A 21,531-nucleotide genomic window follows, 5' to 3' on the forward strand; every position below is an offset into this window, starting at 1 on the left:
AGTGGTGTTTGAGCCTGTTGTCGGGACCAGCCTGTTTCACATGGTAAAGGAGGTTAGTGGTGTTTGAGCCTGTTGTCGGGACCAGCCTGTTCCACATGGTAAAGGAGGTTAGTGGTGTTTGAGCCTGTTGTCGGGACCAGCCTGTTCCACATGGTAAAGGAGGTTAGTGGTGTTTGAGCCTGTTGTCGGGACCAGCCTGTTCCACATGGTAAAGGAGGTTAGTGGTGTTTGAGCCTGTTGTCGGGACCGTCCTGTTCCACATGGTAAAGGAGGTTAGTGGTGTTTGAGCCTGTTGTCGGGACCGTACTGTTTCACATGGTAAAGGAGGTTAGTGGTGTTTGAGCCTGTTGTCGGGACCAGCCTGTTTCACATGGTAAAGGAGGTTAGTGGTGTTTGAGCCTGTTGTCGGGACCGTCCTGTTCCACATGGTAAAGGAGGTTAGTGGTGTTTGAGCCTGTTGGAGGGACCAGCCTGTTCCACATGGTAAAGGAGGTTAGTGGTGTTTGAGCCTGTTGTCGGGACCGGCCTGTTTCACATGGTAAAGGAGGTTAGTGGTGTTTGAGCCTGTTGTCGGGACCGGCCTGTTTCACATGGTAAAGGAGGTTAGTGGTGTTTGAGCCTGTTGTCGGGACCAGCCTGTTCCACATGGTAAAGGAGGTTAGTGGTGTTTGAGCCTGTTGTCGGGACCGTCCTGTTTCACATGGTAAAGGAGGTTAGTGGTGTTTGAGCCTGTTGTCGGGACCAGCCTGTTCCACATGGTAAAGGAGGCTAGTGGTGTTTGAGCCTGTTGTCGGGACCGTACTGTTCCACGTGGTAAAGGAGGTTAGTGGTGTTTGAGCCTGTTGTCGGGACCAGCCTGTTTCACATGGTAAAGGAGGTTAGTGGTGTTTGAGCCTGTTGTCGGGACCAGCCTGTTCCACATGGTAAAGGAGGTTAGTGGTGTTTGAGCCTGTTGTCGGGACCAGCCTGTTCCACATGGTAAAGGAGGTTAGTGGTGTTTGAGCCTGTTGTCGGGACCAGCCTGTTCCACATGGTAAAGGAGGTTAGTGGTGTTTGAGCCTGTTGTCGGGACCGGCCTGTTCCACATGGTAAAGGAGGTTAGTGGTGTTTGAGCCTGTTGTCGGGACCGACCTGTTTCACATGGTAAAGGAGGCTAGTGGTGTTTGAGCCTGTTGTCGGGACCAGCCTGTTTCACATGGTAAAGGAGGTTAGTGGTGTTTGAGCCTGTTGTCGGGACCGGCCTGTTTCACATGGTAAAGGAGGTTAGTGGTGTTTGAGCCTGTTGTCGGGACCGGCCTGTTCCACATGGTAAAGGAGGTTAGTGGTGTTTGAGCCTGTTGTCGGGACCGTCCTGTTCCACATGGTAAAGGAGGTTAGTGGTGTTTGAGCCTGTTGTCGGGACCGGCCTGTTTCACATGGTAAAGGAGGTTAGTGGTGTTTGAGCCTGTTGTCGGGACCGTACTGTTTCACATGGTAAAGGAGGTTAGTGGTGTTTGAGCCTGTTGTCGGGACCGGCCTGTTCCACATGGTAAAGGAGGTTAGTGGTGTTTGAGCCTGTTGTCGGGACCGGCCTGTTTCACATGGTAAAGGAGGTTAGTGGTGTTTGAGCCTGTTGTCGGGACCGTCCTGTTTCACATGGTAAAGGAGGTTAGTGGTGTTTGAGCCTGTTGTCGGGACCGGCCTGTTTCACATGGTAAAGGAGGTTAGTGGTGTTTGAGCCTGTTGTCGGGACCAGCCTGTTTCACATGGTAAAGGAGGTTAGTGGTGTTTGAGCCTGTTGTCGGGACCGTCCTGTTTCACATGGTAAAGGAGGTTAGTGGTGTTTGAGCCTGTTGTCGGGACCGGCCTGTTTCACATGGTAAAGGAGGTTAGTGGTGTTTGAGCCTGTTGTCGGGACCAGCCTGTTCCACATGGTAAAGGAGGTTAGTGGTGTTTGAGCCTGTTGTCGGGACCGTCCTGTTTCACATGGTAAAGGAGGTTAGTGGTGTTTGAGCCTGTTGTCGGGACCAGCCTGTTCCACATGGTAAAGGAGGTTAGTGGTGTTTGAGCCTGTTGTCGGGACCGTACTGTTCCACATGGTAAAGGAGGTTAGTGGTGTTTGAGCCTGTTGTCGGGACCAGCCTGTTCCACATGGTAAAGGAGGCTAGTGGTGTTTGAGCCTGTTGTCGGGACCGTACTGTTCCACGTGGTAAAGGAGGTTAGTGGTGTTTGAGCCTGTTGTCGGGACCAGCCTGTTTCACATGGTAAAGGAGGTTAGTGGTGTTTGAGCCTGTTGTCGGGACCAGCCTGTTCCACATGGTAAAGGAGGTTAGTGGTGTTTGAGCCTGTTGTCGGGACCAGCCTGTTCCACATGGTAAAGGAGGTTAGTGGTGTTTGAGCCTGTTGTCGGGACCAGCCTGTTCCACATGGTAAAGGAGGTTAGTGGTGTTTGAGCCTGTTGTCGGGACCGTCCTGTTCCACATGGTAAAGGAGGTTAGTGGTGTTTGAGCCTGTTGTCGGGACCGTACTGTTTCACATGGTAAAGGAGGTTAGTGGTGTTTGAGCCTGTTGTCGGGACCAGCCTGTTTCACATGGTAAAGGAGGTTAGTGGTGTTTGAGCCTGTTGTCGGGACCGTCCTGTTCCACATGGTAAAGGAGGTTAGTGGTGTTTGAGCCTGTTGGAGGGACCAGCCTGTTCCACATGGTAAAGGAGGTTAGTGGTGTTTGAGCCTGTTGTCGGGACCAGCCTGTTTCACATGGTAAAGGAGGTTAGTGGTGTTTGAGCCTGTTGTCGGGACCAGCCTGTTTCACATGGTAAAGGAGGTTAGTGGTGTTTGAGCCTGTTGGAGGGACCAGCCTGTTCCACATGGTAAAGGAGGTTAGTGGTGTTTGAGCCTGTTGTCGGGACCGTACTGTTCCACATGGTAAAGGAGGCTAGTGGTGTTTGAGCCTGTTGGAGGGACCGACCTGTTTCACATGGTAAAGGAGGTTAGTGGTGTTTGAGCCTGTTGGAGGGACCAGCCTGTTTCACATGGTAAAGGAGGTTAGTGGTGTTTGAGCCTGTTGTCGGGACCGGCCTGTTTCACATGGTAAAGGAGGTTAGTGGTGTTTGAGCCTGTTGTCGGGACCAGCCTGTTTCACATGGTAAAGGAGGTTAGTGGTGTTTGAGCCTGTTGTCGGGACCGGCCTGTTTCACATGGTAAAGGAGGTTAGTGGTGTTTGAGCCTGTTGTCGGGACCGGCCTGTTTCACATGGTAAAGGAGGTTAGTGGTGTTTGAGCCTGTTGTCGGGACCGGCCTGTTCCACATGGTAAAGGAGGTTAGTGGTGTTTGAGCCTGTTGGAGGGACCAGCCTGTTCCACATGGTAAAGGAGGTTAGTGGTGTTTGAGCCTGTTGGAGGGACCAGCCTGTTCCACATGGTAAAGGAGGTTAGTGGTGTTTGAGCCTGTTGTCGGGACCAGCCTGTTTCACATGGTAAAGGAGGTTAGTGGTGTTTGAGCCTGTTGTCGGGACCGTACTGTTTCACATGGTAAAGGAGGTTAGTAGTGTTTGAGCCTGTTGTCGGGACCGGCCTGTTCCACATGGTAAAGGAGGTTAGTGGTGTTTGAGCCTGTTGTCGGGACCGACCTGTTTCACATGGTAAAGGAGGCTAGTGGTGTTTGAGCCTGTTGTCGGGACCAGCCTGTTTCACATGGTAAAGGAGGTTAGTGGTGTTTGAGCCTGTTGTCGGGACCGGCCTGTTTCACATGGTAAAGGAGGTTAGTGGTGTTTGAGCCTGTTGGAGGGACCAGCCTGTTCCACATGGTAAAGGAGGTTAGTGGTGTTTGAGCCTGTTGTCGGGACCAGCCTGTTTCACATGGTAAAGGAGGTTAGTGGTGTTTGAGCCTGTTGTCGGGACCAGCCTGTTTCACATGGTAAAGGAGGTTAGTGGTGTTTGAGCCTGTTGGAGGGACCAGCCTGTTCCACATGGTAAAGGAGGTTAGTGGTGTTTGAGCCTGTTGTCGGGACCGTACTGTTCCACATGGTAAAGGAGGCTAGTGGTGTTTGAGCCTGTTGGAGGGACCGACCTGTTTCACATGGTAAAGGAGGTTAGTGGTGTTTGAGCCTGTTGGAGGGACCAGCCTGTTTCACATGGTAAAGGAGGTTAGTGGTGTTTGAGCCTGTTGTCGGGACCGGCCTGTTTCACATGGTAAAGGAGGTTAGTGGTGTTTGAGCCTGTTGTCGGGACCAGCCTGTTTCACATGGTAAAGGAGGTTAGTGGTGTTTGAGCCTGTTGTCGGGACCGGCCTGTTTCACATGGTAAAGGAGGTTAGTGGTGTTTGAGCCTGTTGTCGGGACCGGCCTGTTTCACATGGTAAAGGAGGTTAGTGGTGTTTGAGCCTGTTGTCGGGACCGGCCTGTTCCACATGGTAAAGGAGGTTAGTGGTGTTTGAGCCTGTTGGAGGGACCAGCCTGTTCCACATGGTAAAGGAGGTTAGTGGTGTTTGAGCCTGTTGGAGGGACCAGCCTGTTCCACATGGTAAAGGAGGTTAGTGGTGTTTGAGCCTGTTGTCGGGACCAGCCTGTTTCACATGGTAAAGGAGGTTAGTGGTGTTTGAGCCTGTTGTCGGGACCGTACTGTTTCACATGGTAAAGGAGGTTAGTAGTGTTTGAGCCTGTTGTCGGGACCGGCCTGTTCCACATGGTAAAGGAGGTTAGTGGTGTTTGAGCCTGTTGTCGGGACCGACCTGTTTCACATGGTAAAGGAGGCTAGTGGTGTTTGAGCCTGTTGTCGGGACCAGCCTGTTTCACATGGTAAAGGAGGTTAGTGGTGTTTGAGCCTGTTGTCGGGACCGGCCTGTTTCACATGGTAAAGGAGGTTAGTGGTGTTTGAGCCTGTTGTCGGGACCGGCCTGTTCCACATGGTAAAGGAGGTTAGTGGTGTTTGAGCCTGTTGTCGGGACCGTCCTGTTCCACATGGTAAAGGAGGTTAGTGGTGTTTGAGCCTGTTGTCGGGACCGGCCTGTTTCACATGGTAAAGGAGGTTAGTGGTGTTTGAGCCTGTTGTCGGGACCGTACTGTTTCACATGGTAAAGGAGGTTAGTGGTGTTTGAGCCTGTTGTCGGGACCGGCCTGTTCCACATGGTAAAGGAGGTTAGTGGTGTTTGAGCCTGTTGTCGGGACCGGCCTGTTTCACATGGTAAAGGAGGTTAGTGGTGTTTGAGCCTGTTGTCGGGACCGTCCTGTTTCACATGGTAAAGGAGGTTAGTGGTGTTTGAGCCTGTTGTCGGGACCGGCCTGTTTCACATGGTAAAGGAGGTTAGTGGTGTTTGAGCCTGTTGTCGGGACCAGCCTGTTTCACATGGTAAAGGAGGTTAGTGGTGTTTGAGCCTGTTGTCGGGACCGTCCTGTTTCACATGATAAAGGAGGTTAGTGGTGTTTGAGCCTGTTGTCGGGACCGGCCTGTTTCACATGGTAAAGGAGGTTAGTGGTGTTTGAGCCTGTTGTCGGGACCAGCCTGTTCCACATGGTAAAGGAGGTTAGTGGTGTTTGAGCCTGTTGTCGGGACCAGCCTGTTCCACATGGTAAAGGAGGTTAGTGGTGTTTGAGCCTGTTGTCGGGACCAGCCTGTTCCACATGGTAAAGGAGGTTAGTGGTGTTTGAGCCTGTTGTCGGGACCGTCCTGTTTCACATGGTAAAGGAGGTTAGTGGTGTTTGAGCCTGTTGTCGGGACCAGCCTGTTCCACATGGTAAAGGAGGTTAGTGGTGTTTGAGCCTGTTGTCGGGACCGTACTGTTCCACATGGTAAAGGAGGTTAGTGGTGTTTGAGCCTGTTGTCGGGACCAGCCTGTTCCACATGGTAAAGGAGGCTAGTGGTGTTTGAGCCTGTTGTCGGGACCGTACTGTTCCACGTGGTAAAGGAGGTTAGTGGTGTTTGAGCCTGTTGTCGGGACCAGCCTGTTTCACATGGTAAAGGAGGTTAGTGGTGTTTGAGCCTGTTGTCGGGACCAGCCTGTTCCACATGGTAAAGGAGGTTAGTGGTGTTTGAGCCTGTTGTCGGGACCAGCCTGTTCCACATGGTAAAGGAGGTTAGTGGTGTTTGAGCCTGTTGTCGGGACCAGCCTGTTCCACATGGTAAAGGAGGTTAGTGGTGTTTGAGCCTGTTGTCGGGACCGTCCTGTTCCACATGGTAAAGGAGGTTAGTGGTGTTTGAGCCTGTTGTCGGGACCGTACTGTTTCACATGGTAAAGGAGGTTAGTGGTGTTTGAGCCTGTTGTCGGGACCAGCCTGTTTCACATGGTAAAGGAGGTTAGTGGTGTTTGAGCCTGTTGTCGGGACCGTCCTGTTCCACATGGTAAAGGAGGTTAGTGGTGTTTGAGCCTGTTGGAGGGACCAGCCTGTTCCACATGGTAAAGGAGGTTAGTGGTGTTTGAGCCTGTTGTCGGGACCAGCCTGTTTCACATGGTAAAGGAGGTTAGTGGTGTTTGAGCCTGTTGTCGGGACCAGCCTGTTTCACATGGTAAAGGAGGTTAGTGGTGTTTGAGCCTGTTGGAGGGACCAGCCTGTTCCACATGGTAAAGGAGGTTAGTGGTGTTTGAGCCTGTTGTCGGGACCGTACTGTTCCACATGGTAAAGGAGGCTAGTGGTGTTTGAGCCTGTTGGAGGGACCAGCCTGTTCCACATGGTAAAGGAGGTTAGTGGTGTTTGAGCCTGTTGGAGGGACTGGCCTGTTTCACATGGTAAAGGAGGTTAGTGGTGTTTGAGCCTGTTGGAGGGACCAGCCTGTTTCACATGGTAAAGGAGGTTAGTGGTGTTTGAGCCTGTTGTCGGGACCGGCCTGTTCCACATGGTAAAGGAGGTTAGTGGTGTTTGAGCCTGTTGGAGGGACCAGCCTGTTTCACATGGTAAAGGAGGTTAGTGGTGTTTGAGCCTGTTGTCGGGACCGTCCTGTTTCACATGGTAAAGGAGGTTAGTGGTGTTTGAGCCTGTTGTCGGGACCGGCCTGTTTCACATGGTAAAGGAGGTTAGTGGTGTTTGAGCCTGTTGTCGGGACCAGCCTGTTTCACATGGTAAAGGAGGTTAGTGGTGTTTGAGCCTGTTGTCGGGACCGTCCTGTTTCACATGGTAAAGGAGGTTAGTGGTGTTTGAGCCTGTTGTCGGGACCAGCCTGTTCCACATGGTAAAGGAGGTTAGTGGTGTTTGAGCCTGTTGTCGGGACCGTACTGTTCCACATGGTAAAGGAGGTTAGTGGTGTTTGAGCCTGTTGTCGGGACCAGCCTGTTCCACATGGTAAAGGAGGCTAGTGGTGTTTGAGCCTGTTGTCGGGACCGTACTGTTCCACATGGTAAAGGAGGTTAGTGGTGTTTGAGCCTGTTGTCGGGACCAGCCTGTTTCACATGGTAAAGGAGGTTAGTGGTGTTTGAGCCTGTTGTCGGGACCAGCCTGTTCCACATGGTAAAGGAGGTTAGTGGTGTTTGAGCCTGTTGTCGGGACCAGCCTGTTCCACATGGTAAAGGAGGTTAGTGGTGTTTGAGCCTGTTGTCGGGACCAGCCTGTTCCACATGGTAAAGGAGGTTAGTGGTGTTTGAGCCTGTTGTCGGGACCGTCCTGTTCCACATGGTAAAGGAGGTTAGTGGTGTTTGAGCCTGTTGTCGGGACCGTACTGTTTCACATGGTAAAGGAGGTTAGTGGTGTTTGAGCCTGTTGTCGGGACCAGCCTGTTTCACATGGTAAAGGAGGTTAGTGGTGTTTGAGCCTGTTGTCGGGACCGTCCTGTTCCACATGGTAAAGGAGGTTAGTGGTGTTTGAGCCTGTTGGAGGGACCAGCCTGTTCCACATGGTAAAGGAGGTTAGTGGTGTTTGAGCCTGTTGTCGGGACCAGCCTGTTTCACATGGTAAAGGAGGTTAGTGGTGTTTGAGCCTGTTGTCGGGACCAGCCTGTTTCACATGGTAAAGGAGGTTAGTGGTGTTTGAGCCTGTTGGAGGGACCAGCCTGTTCCACATGGTAAAGGAGGTTAGTGGTGTTTGAGCCTGTTGGAGGGACCAGCCTGTTCCACATGGTAAAGGAGGTTAGTGGTGTTTGAGCCTGTTGGAAGGACCGGCCTGTTTCACATGGTAAAGGAGGTTAGTGGTGCTTGAGCCTGTTGGAGGGACCAGCCTGTTTCACATGGTAAAGGAGGTTAGTGGTGTTTGAGCCTGTTGTCGGAACCGGCCTGTTCCACATGGTAAAGGTGGTTAGTGGTGTTTGAGCCTGTTGTCGGGACCGGCCTGTTCCACATGGTAAAGGAGGTTAGTGGTGTTTGAGCCTGTTGGAGGGACCGGCCTGTTTCACATGGTAAAGGAGGTTAGTGGTGTTTGAGCCTGTTGTCGGGACCAGCCTGTTTCACATGGTAAAGGAGGTTAGTGGTGTTTGAGCCTGTTGTCGGGACCGGCCTGTTTCACATGGTAAAGGAGGTTAGTGGTGTTTGAGCCTGTTGGAGGGACCAGCCTGTTCCACATGGTAAAGGAGGTTAGTGGTGTTTGAGCCTGTTGTCGGGACCGTCCTGTTCCACATGGTAAAGGAGGTTAGTGGTGTTTGAGCCTGTTGTCGGGACCGGCCTGTTCCACATGGTAAAGGAGGTTAGTGGTGTTTGAGCCTGTTGGAGGGACCGTCCTGTTCCACATGGTAAAGGAGGTTAGTGGTGTTTGAGCCTGTTGTCGGGACCGTCCTGTTCCACATGGTAAAGGAGGTTAGTGGTGTTTGAGCCTGTTGTCGGGACCGTCCTGTTCCACATGGTAAAGGAGGTTAGTGGTGTTTGAGCCTGTTGTCGGGACCGGCCTGTTTCACATGGTAAAGGAGGTTAGTGGTGTTTGAGCCTGTTGTCGGGACCGGCCTGTTTCACATGGTAAAGGAGGTTAGTGGTGTTTGAGCCTGTTGGAGGGACCAGCCTGTTCCACATGGTAAAGGAGGTTAGTGGTGTTTGAGCCTGTTGTCGGGACCGGCCTGTTTCACATGGTAAAGGAGGTTAGTGGTGTTTGAGCCTGTTGTCGGGACCGTCCTGTTCCACATGGTAAAGGAGGTTAGTGGTGTTTGAGCCTGTTGTCGGGACCGTACTGTTTCACATGGTAAAGGAGGTTAGTGGTGTTTGAGCCTGTTGTCGGGACCGTACTGTTTCACATGGTAAAGGAGGTTAGTGGTGTTTGAGCCTGTTGTCGGGACCGTCCTGTTCCACATGGTAAAGGAGGTTAGTGGTGTTTGAGCCTGTTGTCGGGACCGGCCTGTTCCACATGGTAAAGGAGGTTAGTGGTGTTTGAGCCTGTTGTCGGGACCGGCCTGTTCCACATGGTAAAGGAGGTTAGTGGTGTTTGAGCCTGTTGTCGGGACCGTCCTGTTCCACATGGTAAAGGAGGTTAGTGGTGTTTGAGCCTGTTGTCGGGACCGGCCTGTTTCACATGGTAAAGGAGGTTAGTGGTGTTTGAGCCTGTTGGAGGGACCGGCCTGTTCCACATGGTAAAGGAGGTTAGTGGTGTTTGAGCCTGTTGTCGGGACCGGCCTGTTCCACATGGTAAAGGAGGTTAGTGGTGTTTGAGCCTGTTGGAGGGACCGGCCTGTTCCACATGGTAAAGGAGGTTAGTGGTGTTTGAGCCTGTTGGAGGGACCAGCCTGTTCCACATGGTAAAGGAGGCTAGTGGTGTTTGAGCCTGTTGTCGGGACCGGCCTGTTCCACATGGTAAAGGAGGTTAGTGGTGTTTGAGCCTGTTGTCGGGACCGTCCTGTTTCACATGGTAAAGGAGGTTAGTGGTGTTTGAGCCTGTTGGAGGGACCAGCCTGTTTCACATGGTAAAGGAGGTTAGTGGTGTTTGAGCCTGTTGGAGGGACCGTCCTGCTGCATATTTTGCGTTGGATGGTTTTCTGGTCGGTGTCAGACTTTTCATACCCAAACTACGTCCATGCGACCAACGTTGACCCTCTTAGGTACGAGCTCCCTGTCTCTGCTCTGTGTCACGTTCACTCTCTTCCATGTTTGTTTGTGTTGCAAATTTGCTGTAAAGAGTGATACACGAAATAAACGATAGAGCACAATATGAAACGATAGACGTTTTTCTATTGTCACTCGATATATATCGTCATGTAGCCCAGCCCTAGCTTGTATTAATGAGTCATTTACCATTCTCAAGAGTGGGAACATTGTTTGCAGAGTTCACAACCTGCTACACTTGTGAGAAATTAGTTTTGGTTTATTTCGTAACCAATTACGAGATTTGTAAATATTTTCAATTCTGTTTTGTTTGGAGTCCTCCATGTGAGCATGTCTGGTTTCTCTGTCCTGATAATGTTGAGGGAATGCACGCCTGAGGATGCATAGACACACCTGTCCTGCTGCTGTTTTTTTAACATCCACTGTGAATGATAATATATTAAAACTATACTGTAGTTCCTTGCAGTAAGCGATCTTGATCAATCTTTCCGACAATCTCCCCCTCGATAATCACCAATCGGTGTGAAAGAGCAATGGACGTTATAGCCTACTGCTGTATTGGTCTATAGGCTGAGTTCCATGCAGTCATTTATTTAGCTACCAATGGATCCATATGTGTCCATATGGCAGGCTGGTGGTCTCGCCTTAGTTGACTTCACTTTTAGATTTGTATCATTTTATTTCCGATTTTTGATTAACCACGTGACAGTGGTTTTGAGAAACAACTTTATTATTGAAATGAAAATAAACAACCAGCTGAGGAAATCTCACTCAAAATAGTCTCTGTGATAGCCATCGTGTATCTTATTTATCCAACAACTAACAAAAATAAACACTACAATTTAATTCCACTAAATTATTCAAATAATCTACAGACTGATAAGCATGACGGTAAAAATGTATTTCCATCAAAATAAATGGCAATATTCTGTAATAGGATTTATTTTGGCCGGCGACGGTTTTATTTATCAGCTTTTCTTTTAAGGGGGGGGTGGCAATATCCGGAAACGGAAACCCTGACACACACACACCTGTTTCCCAATGCTCGGTGTCTTTTTGAATGGGATCCTCTTTACTCTCAGGAGGAGAATGAGAAGAAGGCGTTGAAGGAGCCCTCAGACGCTGAGCCAGCATCAGCAGAGAGGTGAGCAACACACACCTGTCAGGATTTCTCACTGATAGATTCACAACCTTTGAACCTTTTCTAATCATCATTTCTTCCTGCTGTGTTCAGTGTGGCACGCAAAAGGAGGGGTCCCCTAAAGCACATCAAATTTGGGACCAACATCGACGTGTCGGACGAAAGAAAGTACGTGCTTGTGTTGTCAGACATGGCATTGGTCACACGTTGCAAAACCCCATTGCTTCCTCTGAACACACCCCCTTTCTCCTCATCCCCCAGGTGGAAGCTACAGCTGCAGGAGCTGAGTAAGCTGCCTGCGTTCGCCAGGGTGGTGTCTGCTGGCAATCTGCTCAGCCACGTAGGACACACCATCCTGGGCATGAACACTGTCCAGCTCTACATGAAGGTCCCCGGCAGCAGGATACCAGGTAGATGCACACACACACACACTGTACATATTAGGCAAGGGCACGGTACAGCGATACAATGTTAATAGGACAAGCTGTTGCAGTTTCTAGTGCTTTTATATATTGATACTTATGAGTTACAAAGACAGACTGTTAAAGATGCACTATGCAGAAATCCCTCTACCATTTCCTGGTTGAAATTCTAATAGTTTGCCTAATTCACTTTGTGCCAAGACAAGCAAGTACAGTGTAGAGAATCATTAAACCGCTGTGAAATATATTTTCCAGAACCAAGAATATAGTATTTTCAGCTGTTTTAAAACTGGTGTACAAAACCCAAAGTAAGAGGAAAAAACTAAAGTTGAGAATGGGAAGCATGGAGATTTCTCACATAACAGATCTAGCGTGTTCTAGACTTGCCTTCAATGAGAATGACAGATCTATAAATAACATTTCTATGTGTTTTTTGGGGGGGGTCGCCCAAAAAATGACATAATACAGTTCTAACTCGGTCTTTCTTTATCTCTGTGGTCCAGGTCATCAGGAACACAATAACTTCTGCTCTGTCAACATCAACATCGGCCCTGGGGACTGTGAGTGGTTTGCTGTGCCAGAACCCTACTGGGGAGTGATGAGCAACTTCTGTGAAAAGTAAGGACCTAACAACCATAGAGGCTAGTGATAATACATTATACAATAGTGATGTTGTCAGTGAATGAGAAATGGGGGGGGTGAGGGGGGGGGGTCTGCGAGAACAGCAGAGAAAAGGATAAATATACAAAAGATGGAACGACATCAGATGGGGTGTCACGGTAATGTTCGGCTTCTTTTGTGGCTCGCTTTGAACACGAAGAGCAAACTGTCTGAATGGAAAAGGAGTGATTCAGGGAGATATTGAGTGGAAGGAAGGAAGCTGAATTGAATCCAGGAATGAGGGCATTAATGAAACAAGGGAGATCTAACTAACCCATCTCTTCTCTCTGGCCTTCCACAACAAAACTATTCTGATTTTAAATACAGACAAAGGAATGGCCCAGAAGACACAAAAGACTGAAATTAGATGGTCTTTAATACGAGTCCTAATTCCACATCTCTTACAGAAATGAGAAAATACTGAAAAGAAATACCCCCTCGCTCTTTTCCTCCCCCTCTCTCTTTTACTCCCCCTCGCTCTTTTACTCCCCCTCGCTCTTTTCCTCTCCCTCGCTCTCCATCAGAAACAACATCAACTTCCTGATGGGTTCGTGGTGGCCCAACCTGGAGGACCTGTATGAGGCAGATGTGCCTGTCTACCGGTTCATCCAGCGGCCGGGGGACCTGGTATGGCTCAACACGGGCACCGTCCACTGGGTCCAGGCCATCGGCTGGTGCAACAACATTGCCTGGAACGTAGGACCCCTCAGTGGTAAGCCCCCGATGCAGCTTTTGTTTGCTCCTTCAGTTACTGTAAAAACACTTAGTAATTTAAAAAAGACATGTATTTATGAATACAAATTAATACATGGATATTATCTCTTAAAGTGATAGTTGACTCCAGGATCAGTTTGTCAGCTGTTTCTAGACCTGTAAAGTGTTGTAATTAATTTCACAACATCCACAGCCCACCAGTACAAGCTGGCCGTGGAGCGTTACGAGTGGAACAAGCTCCAGAGCGTCAAGTCACATGTACCCATGGTGCACCTCTCCTGGAACATGGCCCGCAACATCAAGGTGTCCGACCACAAGCTCTTCCAGATGATCAAGTAAGTCACCGTCTTTTACAGTTTAGTTTCACCCTGTGAGCATCTCTCCTGCCACATGTTACAACTGTGTGTGTCCAGTCTGTCATGAAGGGTGGAGAGTGACACAGGGATGCAAACTAGTTTCCTCTCAGCGAAATACGCCAAAATTGGTGACTTATGTGATTTGTGTAGATCTGATGAGAGGGGGGGGGGGTGCTTTGGATCACTACTGGCTGTATCCAAGGCTCAGCCAATCATTCACATAACAACAGAATGCAGCGCAGCACGCGACTGAAGAGAGAAGAGACTATCAATTTGCTGGTTAGAGAATCAGCCCGCGCTCTGGAAAGACAGCAGTAGGGTGCAAAGGCAGTTTGCCAGTTACAGTAGCGTATCCCTGAACCATAACGAAGAGGTAGGTGAGAGGTTTGACCACGGAGACGGGGTGAGAAGGTGAGGAAGCGTACTTCATGAGCTGCAACCGAAAATCAACTGGCGTTTTGAAAAGTTTTTGAGGTGAGGGAGAAAGTGGGGTGGAACAAGAATTGTAAGCATTATTAAATATCTTGCTGTGGTAGCTGGATCGAATTCACCGTTAGCTAGCCAGAAAAATGTTGAGCAACATTAGCCAACTTAACTGATCAAATAATTGAGTTTGTTTTGAAAATTTGCTGCCTAATGAAGTCCGATAGCCAGCTAGATAACGTTACATCAGATGAGCTAACGTTAGGAACCTAACCAATTCGCTATATTATTAACTGGTATATGACTCCTTGCAGTGGATAAAAAGAGCTTTGCCAGGTGTCCTCTCTGCCTGAAAGAGATCAATTATGCCAACAAAGGGTATCATGCTCTGCTGGCACATTGTAGAACAGATGTCCACAGGCAGAAAGTGTACAATGTAATAACGTGCAGTGTAGCCCAAAGATGATGCTTTTGTTGTGTTGAATTTGACAGTAAAACTTTAGCGTGAGTGAGGGGGGGGAATATTACATGTTTTACTCAGTGAACGTTATTTATGTACAAATGTTGCCTTGTGCACTTGATCGTCGTCTACTAGACTGGCCACTATATTAGAGCAAAAATAGAATGCCTGTTTCTACATATTTTTTTCCCCACGTGCAATATTTAGATGTAGATGTGTGTGGTCACAAGCGTTCTATTATAAAGGCTGTCATGGCTAACTGCAATATTAGTGTATTGTTTTTTCCCTCAAGACTTCTATAGTGTCATTTGCAGTAAAGTTTAGGCAACAAATAATATTGGATTGCATTCCTTACATTTAGGTTCACATTAACCACTTTTTATTTTAAACACAGACTGATCATGTTATTTTGTTGTTTAGTTAGTTAAAACCAGCATTTCCCCCTAGCAAGGATTTTTTTGCATGTCTCAGTGCAACAAAAGAAAAGTGTTACCTTTTTGTGCCCTCAGCAGTTTGCATCCCTGAAAAGAGGGCTTCAGATTGGATGATGACGTGCATATTGATGACGTGGCTGCTGGAAAACGTAACCTTAACGTGTAGGTGTCTGGGTTTCTTTTAATGTCATGGTGTGTTTGATGTAGGTACTGCCTGCTGAGGACTCTGAAGCAGTGTCAGTCGGTGAAGGAGGCTCTAGCCGCAGCAGGGAAGGAGACGGTACTGCAGGGCAGGAACAGGGATGAGCCTGCGCACTACTGCACCATCTGTGAGGTACGTCAGGGGCTCCGGCCCATTTCAACCCCTTGTCCCTTACCCAAGCTGCTACCCCACACAGTCATTACATTGTCAGTATTGATAGGTTTGTTTTGAGTAACTGACAGTAATGTTCTGGTTGACGACAGAGAAATTGACTACAGTCCATGACTATCATGTGAGTAACTGACAGGATTATGTGTTGACGACTGAGTAAATGACCGTTTCTGACTTCAGTGTGTGTGTTGGTTGACTGTTACTGACGTGCATGTGTGTGCGCGTTGGTTGATTGTATTACAGATAGGAATGGGCATTTTACATGTTTTGACTGTTCAAAATGAGTACTCAAATGGAAAAAAGCACATTTATGTCTTTGTGAACAACAATGCCTAATATCATAACCATTACAGGTAATGAATCCTAATTGCCTTATTTATTCAGGGATTTTTTTTTTAAGTGCCATTTTAAGATGTTTGTTAACTGTATCAACAGGTTATATTATATTGTGGAACACAGTCTTCGAAAAAGTAGTAACCTCAGCAATGTGGCGCTTGCTTGTAGAATGGCATAGCCTTGTTTTGTTAATTTAGCAGACAACACTCTTCTTTCCTGCGCGCTTATCAAAGTCAAGACACCTACACTACATGACAAAGTCTGTGGACGCCTGCTCATCGGCTATCTCATTTCAAAATCATGCGCATTAATATGGAGTTGCATCCATTCAGCCTCGAGCCTCAGTGAGGTCAGGCGATTGGGCCTGGCTCACAATCGGTGTTCCAATTAATCCTAAAGGTGTTCGATTGGGTTGAGGTCAAGGCTCTGTGCAGGCCTATCAAGTTCTTCCACACCGATCTCGACAAATAATTTCTGTATGGACCTCGCTTTGTGCACGGGGGCATTGTCATGTTGAAATAGGAAAGGGCCTTCCCCAAACTGTTGCCAGAAAGTTGGAAGCATAGAATCGTCCAGAATGTCACTGTAAGCTGTAGCATTAAGATTTCCCTTCACTTGAACTAAGGGGCCTAGCCCGAACCATGAAAAACAACCCCAGACCATTATTCCTCCTCCACCAAACTTTACAGTTGGCACTATGCATTCGGGCAGGTAACGTTCTCCTGGCATCCACCAAACCCAGATTTTTCCGTCAGACTGCCAGATGGTGAAGCGTGATTTATCACTCCAGAGAACGTGTTTCCACCGCTCCAGGGTCCAATGGCGGCTAACTTTACACCACTCTAGCCAACGCTTGGCATTGCACATGGTCATCTTAGGCTTGTGTGCATCTCCTCAGCCATGGAAGCCCATTTCATGAAGCTCCAGATGAACAGTTATTGTGCTAACGTAGCTTCCAGAGGCCATTTGGAAGTTGGTAGTGAGTGTTGCAACAGACGATTTTTACGAGCTTCAGCACACTGCTGTCCCGTTCTGAGCTTGTGTGGCCTACCACTTCGCAGCGGAGCCGTTGTTGCTCCAAAATGTTTCCACTTCACAATAACAGCACTTACAGTTGACCGGGGAAGCCCAAGCAGGGCAAAAATTTGACGAACTGACTTGTTTGGCCATGTGTATTTTATAGTTAAAATAATGTAATTGAACAGAATAGTGTGAATTGCGTCTTGCGTCTGGAACAGTTATTCTCAGGGATAATTTTAAACGGGGCTCAATTTGGCCAGTTAGGGTTACAGGCCCAAACCTTTTGGATATACAGAAGTTTTATTTAGTTATTATGCCTGTTCTTTGGAATGTTTTTAATGGGTTAACAGTTCTCCATTGAACACCGCATGGGGATGAATTATGGCCAGGTCATCTGTTTGGTGAATAGGCCTAGGCTTAATGATTCTGATAAATGTCTTTATCAAAGTCATGTTGTTAGTGTGGAACCTGTATGTTTAGGGGGTAATAGATTTGAATAACCAATTCTAGCAGTTTGCAAGGTAGGGTTGTCATTAATGTTAGTTACCACAGCCACAAAGTCATACACCCTGCCTGTTTCTACAATTTAGTTTCATAAAATCTCTTATTTTAAACCTTCATCCCTAACCACACTGTTAACCTTGTGGACATTTTTGTTTGTGGGACACAGCCCCTATATGGAAAGATAAGACTCACAAACATGGTGTCCGTTTTGCTTTTCGGACCCCAAAAGCATCTTGACTCATCTGAAGTCTGTACAGCCGATTATGCCAACTTCTGTCTATAGCCCATCAGTTTGGGCTACACACGAATATGACCCCTCTGTGGAAAGGTTTTGCTCTAGGATGCCCACAGGCCTCACAAGACTCGACTGAAGGTGCCCCGGTACCAGTTGAAAAAATGACTGGAAGTATATATGGAGAAAGTTTAGTGCCAAAAAGGGTTTAAATATATGTAAAAATATATATTTTGTTGACTGATCTTAACTCTCAGATATAGGACAGACTACAGAACAAACACCATTGGGTTTATTTTGGGGAACTGTTCCATGTAGTGAATCTGTTATTCATTGGGTTTATATGGGCTACATATCTATCGTTCTCTCACACTACCGGAGTCACTTAGAAAGGTCCATGTTTTTGAGAGAAAATCACTTTTTTTTTGCCCTTTAACATCAAATTGATCAGAAATACAGTGTGTGTAGACATTGTTAATGTTGTAAATGACTATTGTAACTACTTTTTTATTATTTTTATGGAATATCTGCATAGGCGTACAGAGGGCCCATTATCAGCAAACATCACTCCTGTGTTCCAATGGCACGTTCTTAGCTAATCCAGGTGTATCATTTTTAAAGGCTAATTGATCATTAGGAAACCCATTTTGCATTTGTGTTAGCACAGCTGAAAACTGTTGTGCTGATTTAAAGAAGCAATAAAGCTGTCCGCCTTTAGACCAGTTGAGTATCTGGAGCATCAGCATTTGTGGGTTTAATTACAGGCTCAAAATGGCCAGAAACAAAGAACTTCTTCTGAAATTTGTCAGTCTATTCTTGTTCTGAGAAATGAAGGTTATTCCATGCGAGAAATTGCCAAGAAACTGAAGATCGCGTACAACGCTGTGTACTACTCCCTCCACAGAACAGCGCAAACTGGCTCTAACCAGAACAGAAAGAGGAGTGGGAGGCCCCGGTGCACAACTGAACAAGAGGACAAGTACATTAGTGTCTAGTTTGAGAAAGATGCCTCACAAGTTCCTCAACTGGCAGCTTCATTAAATAGTACCCGCAAAACACCAGTCTCAACGTCAACAGTGAAGAGGTGATTTCGGGATGCTGACCTTCTAGGCAAAGGAGCAAAGAAAAAGCCAAATCTCAGACTAGCCAATAAAACAAAAATATTAAGATGGGCAAAAGAACACACACTGGACACAGGAAGATTGGAAAAAGTGTTATGGACAGACAAATCTAAATTTGAGGTTTGAGGATCACAAAGAAGAACATTCGTGAGACGCAGAAAACATGAAAATGTTGGAGTGCTTGACGCCATCTCAAGCATGGTGGAGGCAAACTGATGGTCTTGGGGGTGCTTTGGTGGTGGTAAAGATTTGTACAGGGTTGAAGGGATCTTGAAGAAGGAAGACTCACTCCATTTTGCCATGCCATACCCTGTGGACGGCGCTTAATTGGAGCCAATTTCCTCCTACAACAGGATAACAACCCAAAGTCAGCTGGTATTCTGTCTATAATGGTGTAGCCAGCAAAGTCACCTGATCTCAACCCTATTGAGCTGTTGTGGGAGCAGCTTGACCGTATGGTACGTAAGAAGTGCCCATCAAGCCAATCTAACTTGTGGGAGGTGCTTCAGGAAGCATGGACTGAAATCTCTTCAGATTACCTCAAGATATTGACAACTAGAATGCCAAAGGTCTGCAAATGGAGGATTCTATGACGTTTGCAAAAGTTTGAAGGACAAAGTTATTTAAATTAAAAATCATTATTTATAACCTTGTCAACATCTTGACTATTTCCTATTCATTTTGCATCTAATTTCATGTATATTTTAATGGAAAACAAGGGAATTTAAGTGACCCCAAACAGTTGAATGGTAGTATGTATGTTAATTCTACTTCAAGGGGTGTTAAAATTCTAATTGAAATAGCTAGATGGTCCTTGGTATGACCTTAAACCAATTCCCTACAGCTCAGTAGAACCCTCCCCCGGCTTACAGGGATATGACTGAACAGCTTCAAGGTGGAGTTTACACCTCAGGTCCACTAATCTATTACACATGCCCATCCCTAGTTACTGACGTGTGTTGGTTGCCTGTGTTCCAGGTGGAGGTGTTTAACTTGCTGTTTGTGCGGAGCGAGCTCCTCTCCAGGAAGCAGAAGCAGTATGTGGTTCACTGCCAGGACTGTGCCCGGAAAGGCAGCGCCGAGCTGGATAACTTTGTGGTTGTAGAGAAACACCGGATGGATGATCTCATGCAGGTCTACGACCAGTTCACACTAGTAAGTCACACTTTGATTTGGCTCTATTGACATTGTTGGGATGTACGTAGAGATCCTATTAAAGGACGACTTCCTCATTTGATTGGTATATTGGCCAGTGATTGTGTCGAAGAGTTCCATGTGCATTTCAATAAATGGAATTCTATAAAATACATTTTTTTTTGTTTGTTTCCTGTTTCATGAGCTGAATCGGTATTGAACTCCCTCTTTCTCGCCAGGCCCCTCTGCATTCATCTTCATCTTGACATTAGACATCCCTTCAGCTTCTCTGGGGCGACCAAGCATTACAGGATCTTTCATTTCAAAGGAAAAATGGACCATTTCTGATATTCAGGAAAGTCGAGACAGTCTCCCCGTATGGCTGTTCTCCACAGCGACGGCTGGAGGCAGCAGAGGCTGCGTGTGTCTATGCAACCTGTCAAGTGCGCCGTGTCAACCCCCCTCTTCCCCCTGGGGGGCGCCAGAGAGCGCACTTCCCAACACAGGACTCCCCCCTTGTAACAATGGTTCAGCTCTTTTTAATGGAGGACTTAATCCAAAAACATATGGGGAAAGGGGTGGGAATTATTATTGAGTGAAGATGTTTTGTAGATATTGTATCTGTCACAACTGGCAACACCACCCTAAAAGACTACTGACTGGACAACCTGTTCTCTCTTTTTTTAATTCTGTTAACAGGCTGAGATGTGATCCCTTTGTTTTCCTTCCCTCTAAGGAGCACTAGCCTAACTGGTCTTTTTCTATGGTAGATAGTAATTTTAAGACTCTTTGGATGGCAAAATCTACAAAAAAATTGTAATGTGAAGAGTTTAGGTGATTATCCTTTTTCTTTTCTTTTTTTTACAGCTTTTATGTTTTATCTTTTATTTTGGAGCTATGACGTTCAGTTTTTGGTTGTTTATTAGGTTTTTTAAAAAAGAGGAAAAATGTTGGGGAAAATCAATAGCCAAGTCACAAAGAAAAATGGGTTGCACATTGACCTAAAGGAGAATTTAGCTTTTTTTATAACCAAATATGTTTTTGATGTAAATGGCATGTTTATTGAAGGGTCCAGACAGTTTTTTGCCATTTCAGTTGGATTTGAGAAACTTACCGCCACCAGCGTTTTGAATTCCTCCATCCTCGTTGTGCAGTATGTGGGCTCTGAAAAATGAACAACGGCTTCAAAAACACCCCAATATGTCCTTTTTGAAATGGAAACACTGTATACAGATGACGTCGTCATTCTGAACTTTATCCGCAACGTTATATTCCATTTTGTTGCGACTCAAGCGATACCTCCATCCATTCTACAGGTCACAGCCAAAACACTTGCGTAAATGAGGGGTACAAAGTATATTGAACGGAGATGCTTCCACACAGGAAGTTCCAGACGCTTGTTGAATCTATGCCAAGGTGCATTGAAGCTGTTCTGGCTTGTTGTGACCCAACACCCTATTAAGAGGCTTTATGTTGGTGTTTCCTTTATTTTGGCAGTTACCTGTAGCAGCAGTCTACACGGAGAATGAAACAGCTGGATATGGGAAACGTCTTGAGACGCACAAAATGGAATATAGCATTGCGGAGTGACAATTTCAAAGACCTGCATCACATTTTTTTCAGGGCCCCCATACTGCACAACGAGGAAGAGGAAACGATTCGCTGGTTGTGTTAAGTTTCTCAAACAAGTGAAATCGCGAACTTCAATAACATGCCATTTACATCAAAAATCTGATTTGGTTGTACAAAAAGTTTACTACTCCTTTTAAGGAATAAAGTTTGATTTGTGATTTTTATGTTTCTAATCTTGATGTAAATTTACACTATTTATAAATACATATTTATTGCTTGAAAATATTTGTTGATGGAATGCTGTTATTTTTTTCCAGAGTACCTGCCATTAAATTTGAAGGAGTTTTGTCATTTTAACACAACTCCTCGTACATTTTCTATATATAAATAAAACTGCTAAGCAAGCGTTGTACAGAAACTTACATTTAAAATTGTTTTATTGTTTTGAAGAATGTTTTATGATGAGTCATTAAACACAATTGTCAAATAATCCATGGATGTAATTGCTTTCACCAGTGTGTGCGTACAGTATGTCTGCAGAAATAATGAATTGTTTTGCATTGGAGTGTTTCAACTTAAGACCCAATGTACATTTCAAGGCCACAGTGAACAAAGGAACCCAGTAAAATGTTCTTTCTAGACAAAACAGGGCCCAATCCAAATCCAGCAGACCTCAACACATTAGGAATCACAACTCTGCTTCTAGAACTTG

At 46.7% G+C, this 21,531-nt stretch overlaps 1 protein-coding gene across 2 annotated transcripts in view; it reads left to right on the forward strand.

Moving 5' to 3' along the window:
* LOC110528830 (lysine-specific demethylase 6A) overlaps nt 1-21,309 on the forward strand; it is a 91,216-nt gene extending 69,907 nt beyond the window's left edge. For both annotated transcript variants that reach the window (XM_021610962.2, XM_021610963.2), the window contains 9 exons: nt 11,000-11,061; nt 11,152-11,226; nt 11,320-11,468; nt 11,984-12,098; nt 12,665-12,852; nt 13,048-13,189; nt 14,735-14,861; nt 19,092-19,268; nt 19,487-21,309. In XM_021610962.2, coding sequence (XP_021466637.2) covers nt 11,000-11,061; nt 11,152-11,226; nt 11,320-11,468; nt 11,984-12,098; nt 12,665-12,852; nt 13,048-13,189; nt 14,735-14,861; nt 19,092-19,268; nt 19,487-19,513 — 1,062 coding nt within the window. In that variant the 3' untranslated portion in view covers nt 19,514-21,309. The remainder of the gene's footprint in view (nt 1-10,999; nt 11,062-11,151; nt 11,227-11,319; nt 11,469-11,983; nt 12,099-12,664; nt 12,853-13,047; nt 13,190-14,734; nt 14,862-19,091; nt 19,269-19,486) is intronic.
* Nucleotides 21,310-21,531: the final 222 nt, after the last annotated feature.

This window comes from Oncorhynchus mykiss, chromosome 7 (assembly GCF_013265735.2).
Source record: "Oncorhynchus mykiss isolate Arlee chromosome 7, USDA_OmykA_1.1, whole genome shotgun sequence".
NCBI lineage: Eukaryota > Metazoa > Chordata > Actinopteri > Salmoniformes > Salmonidae > Oncorhynchus > Oncorhynchus mykiss.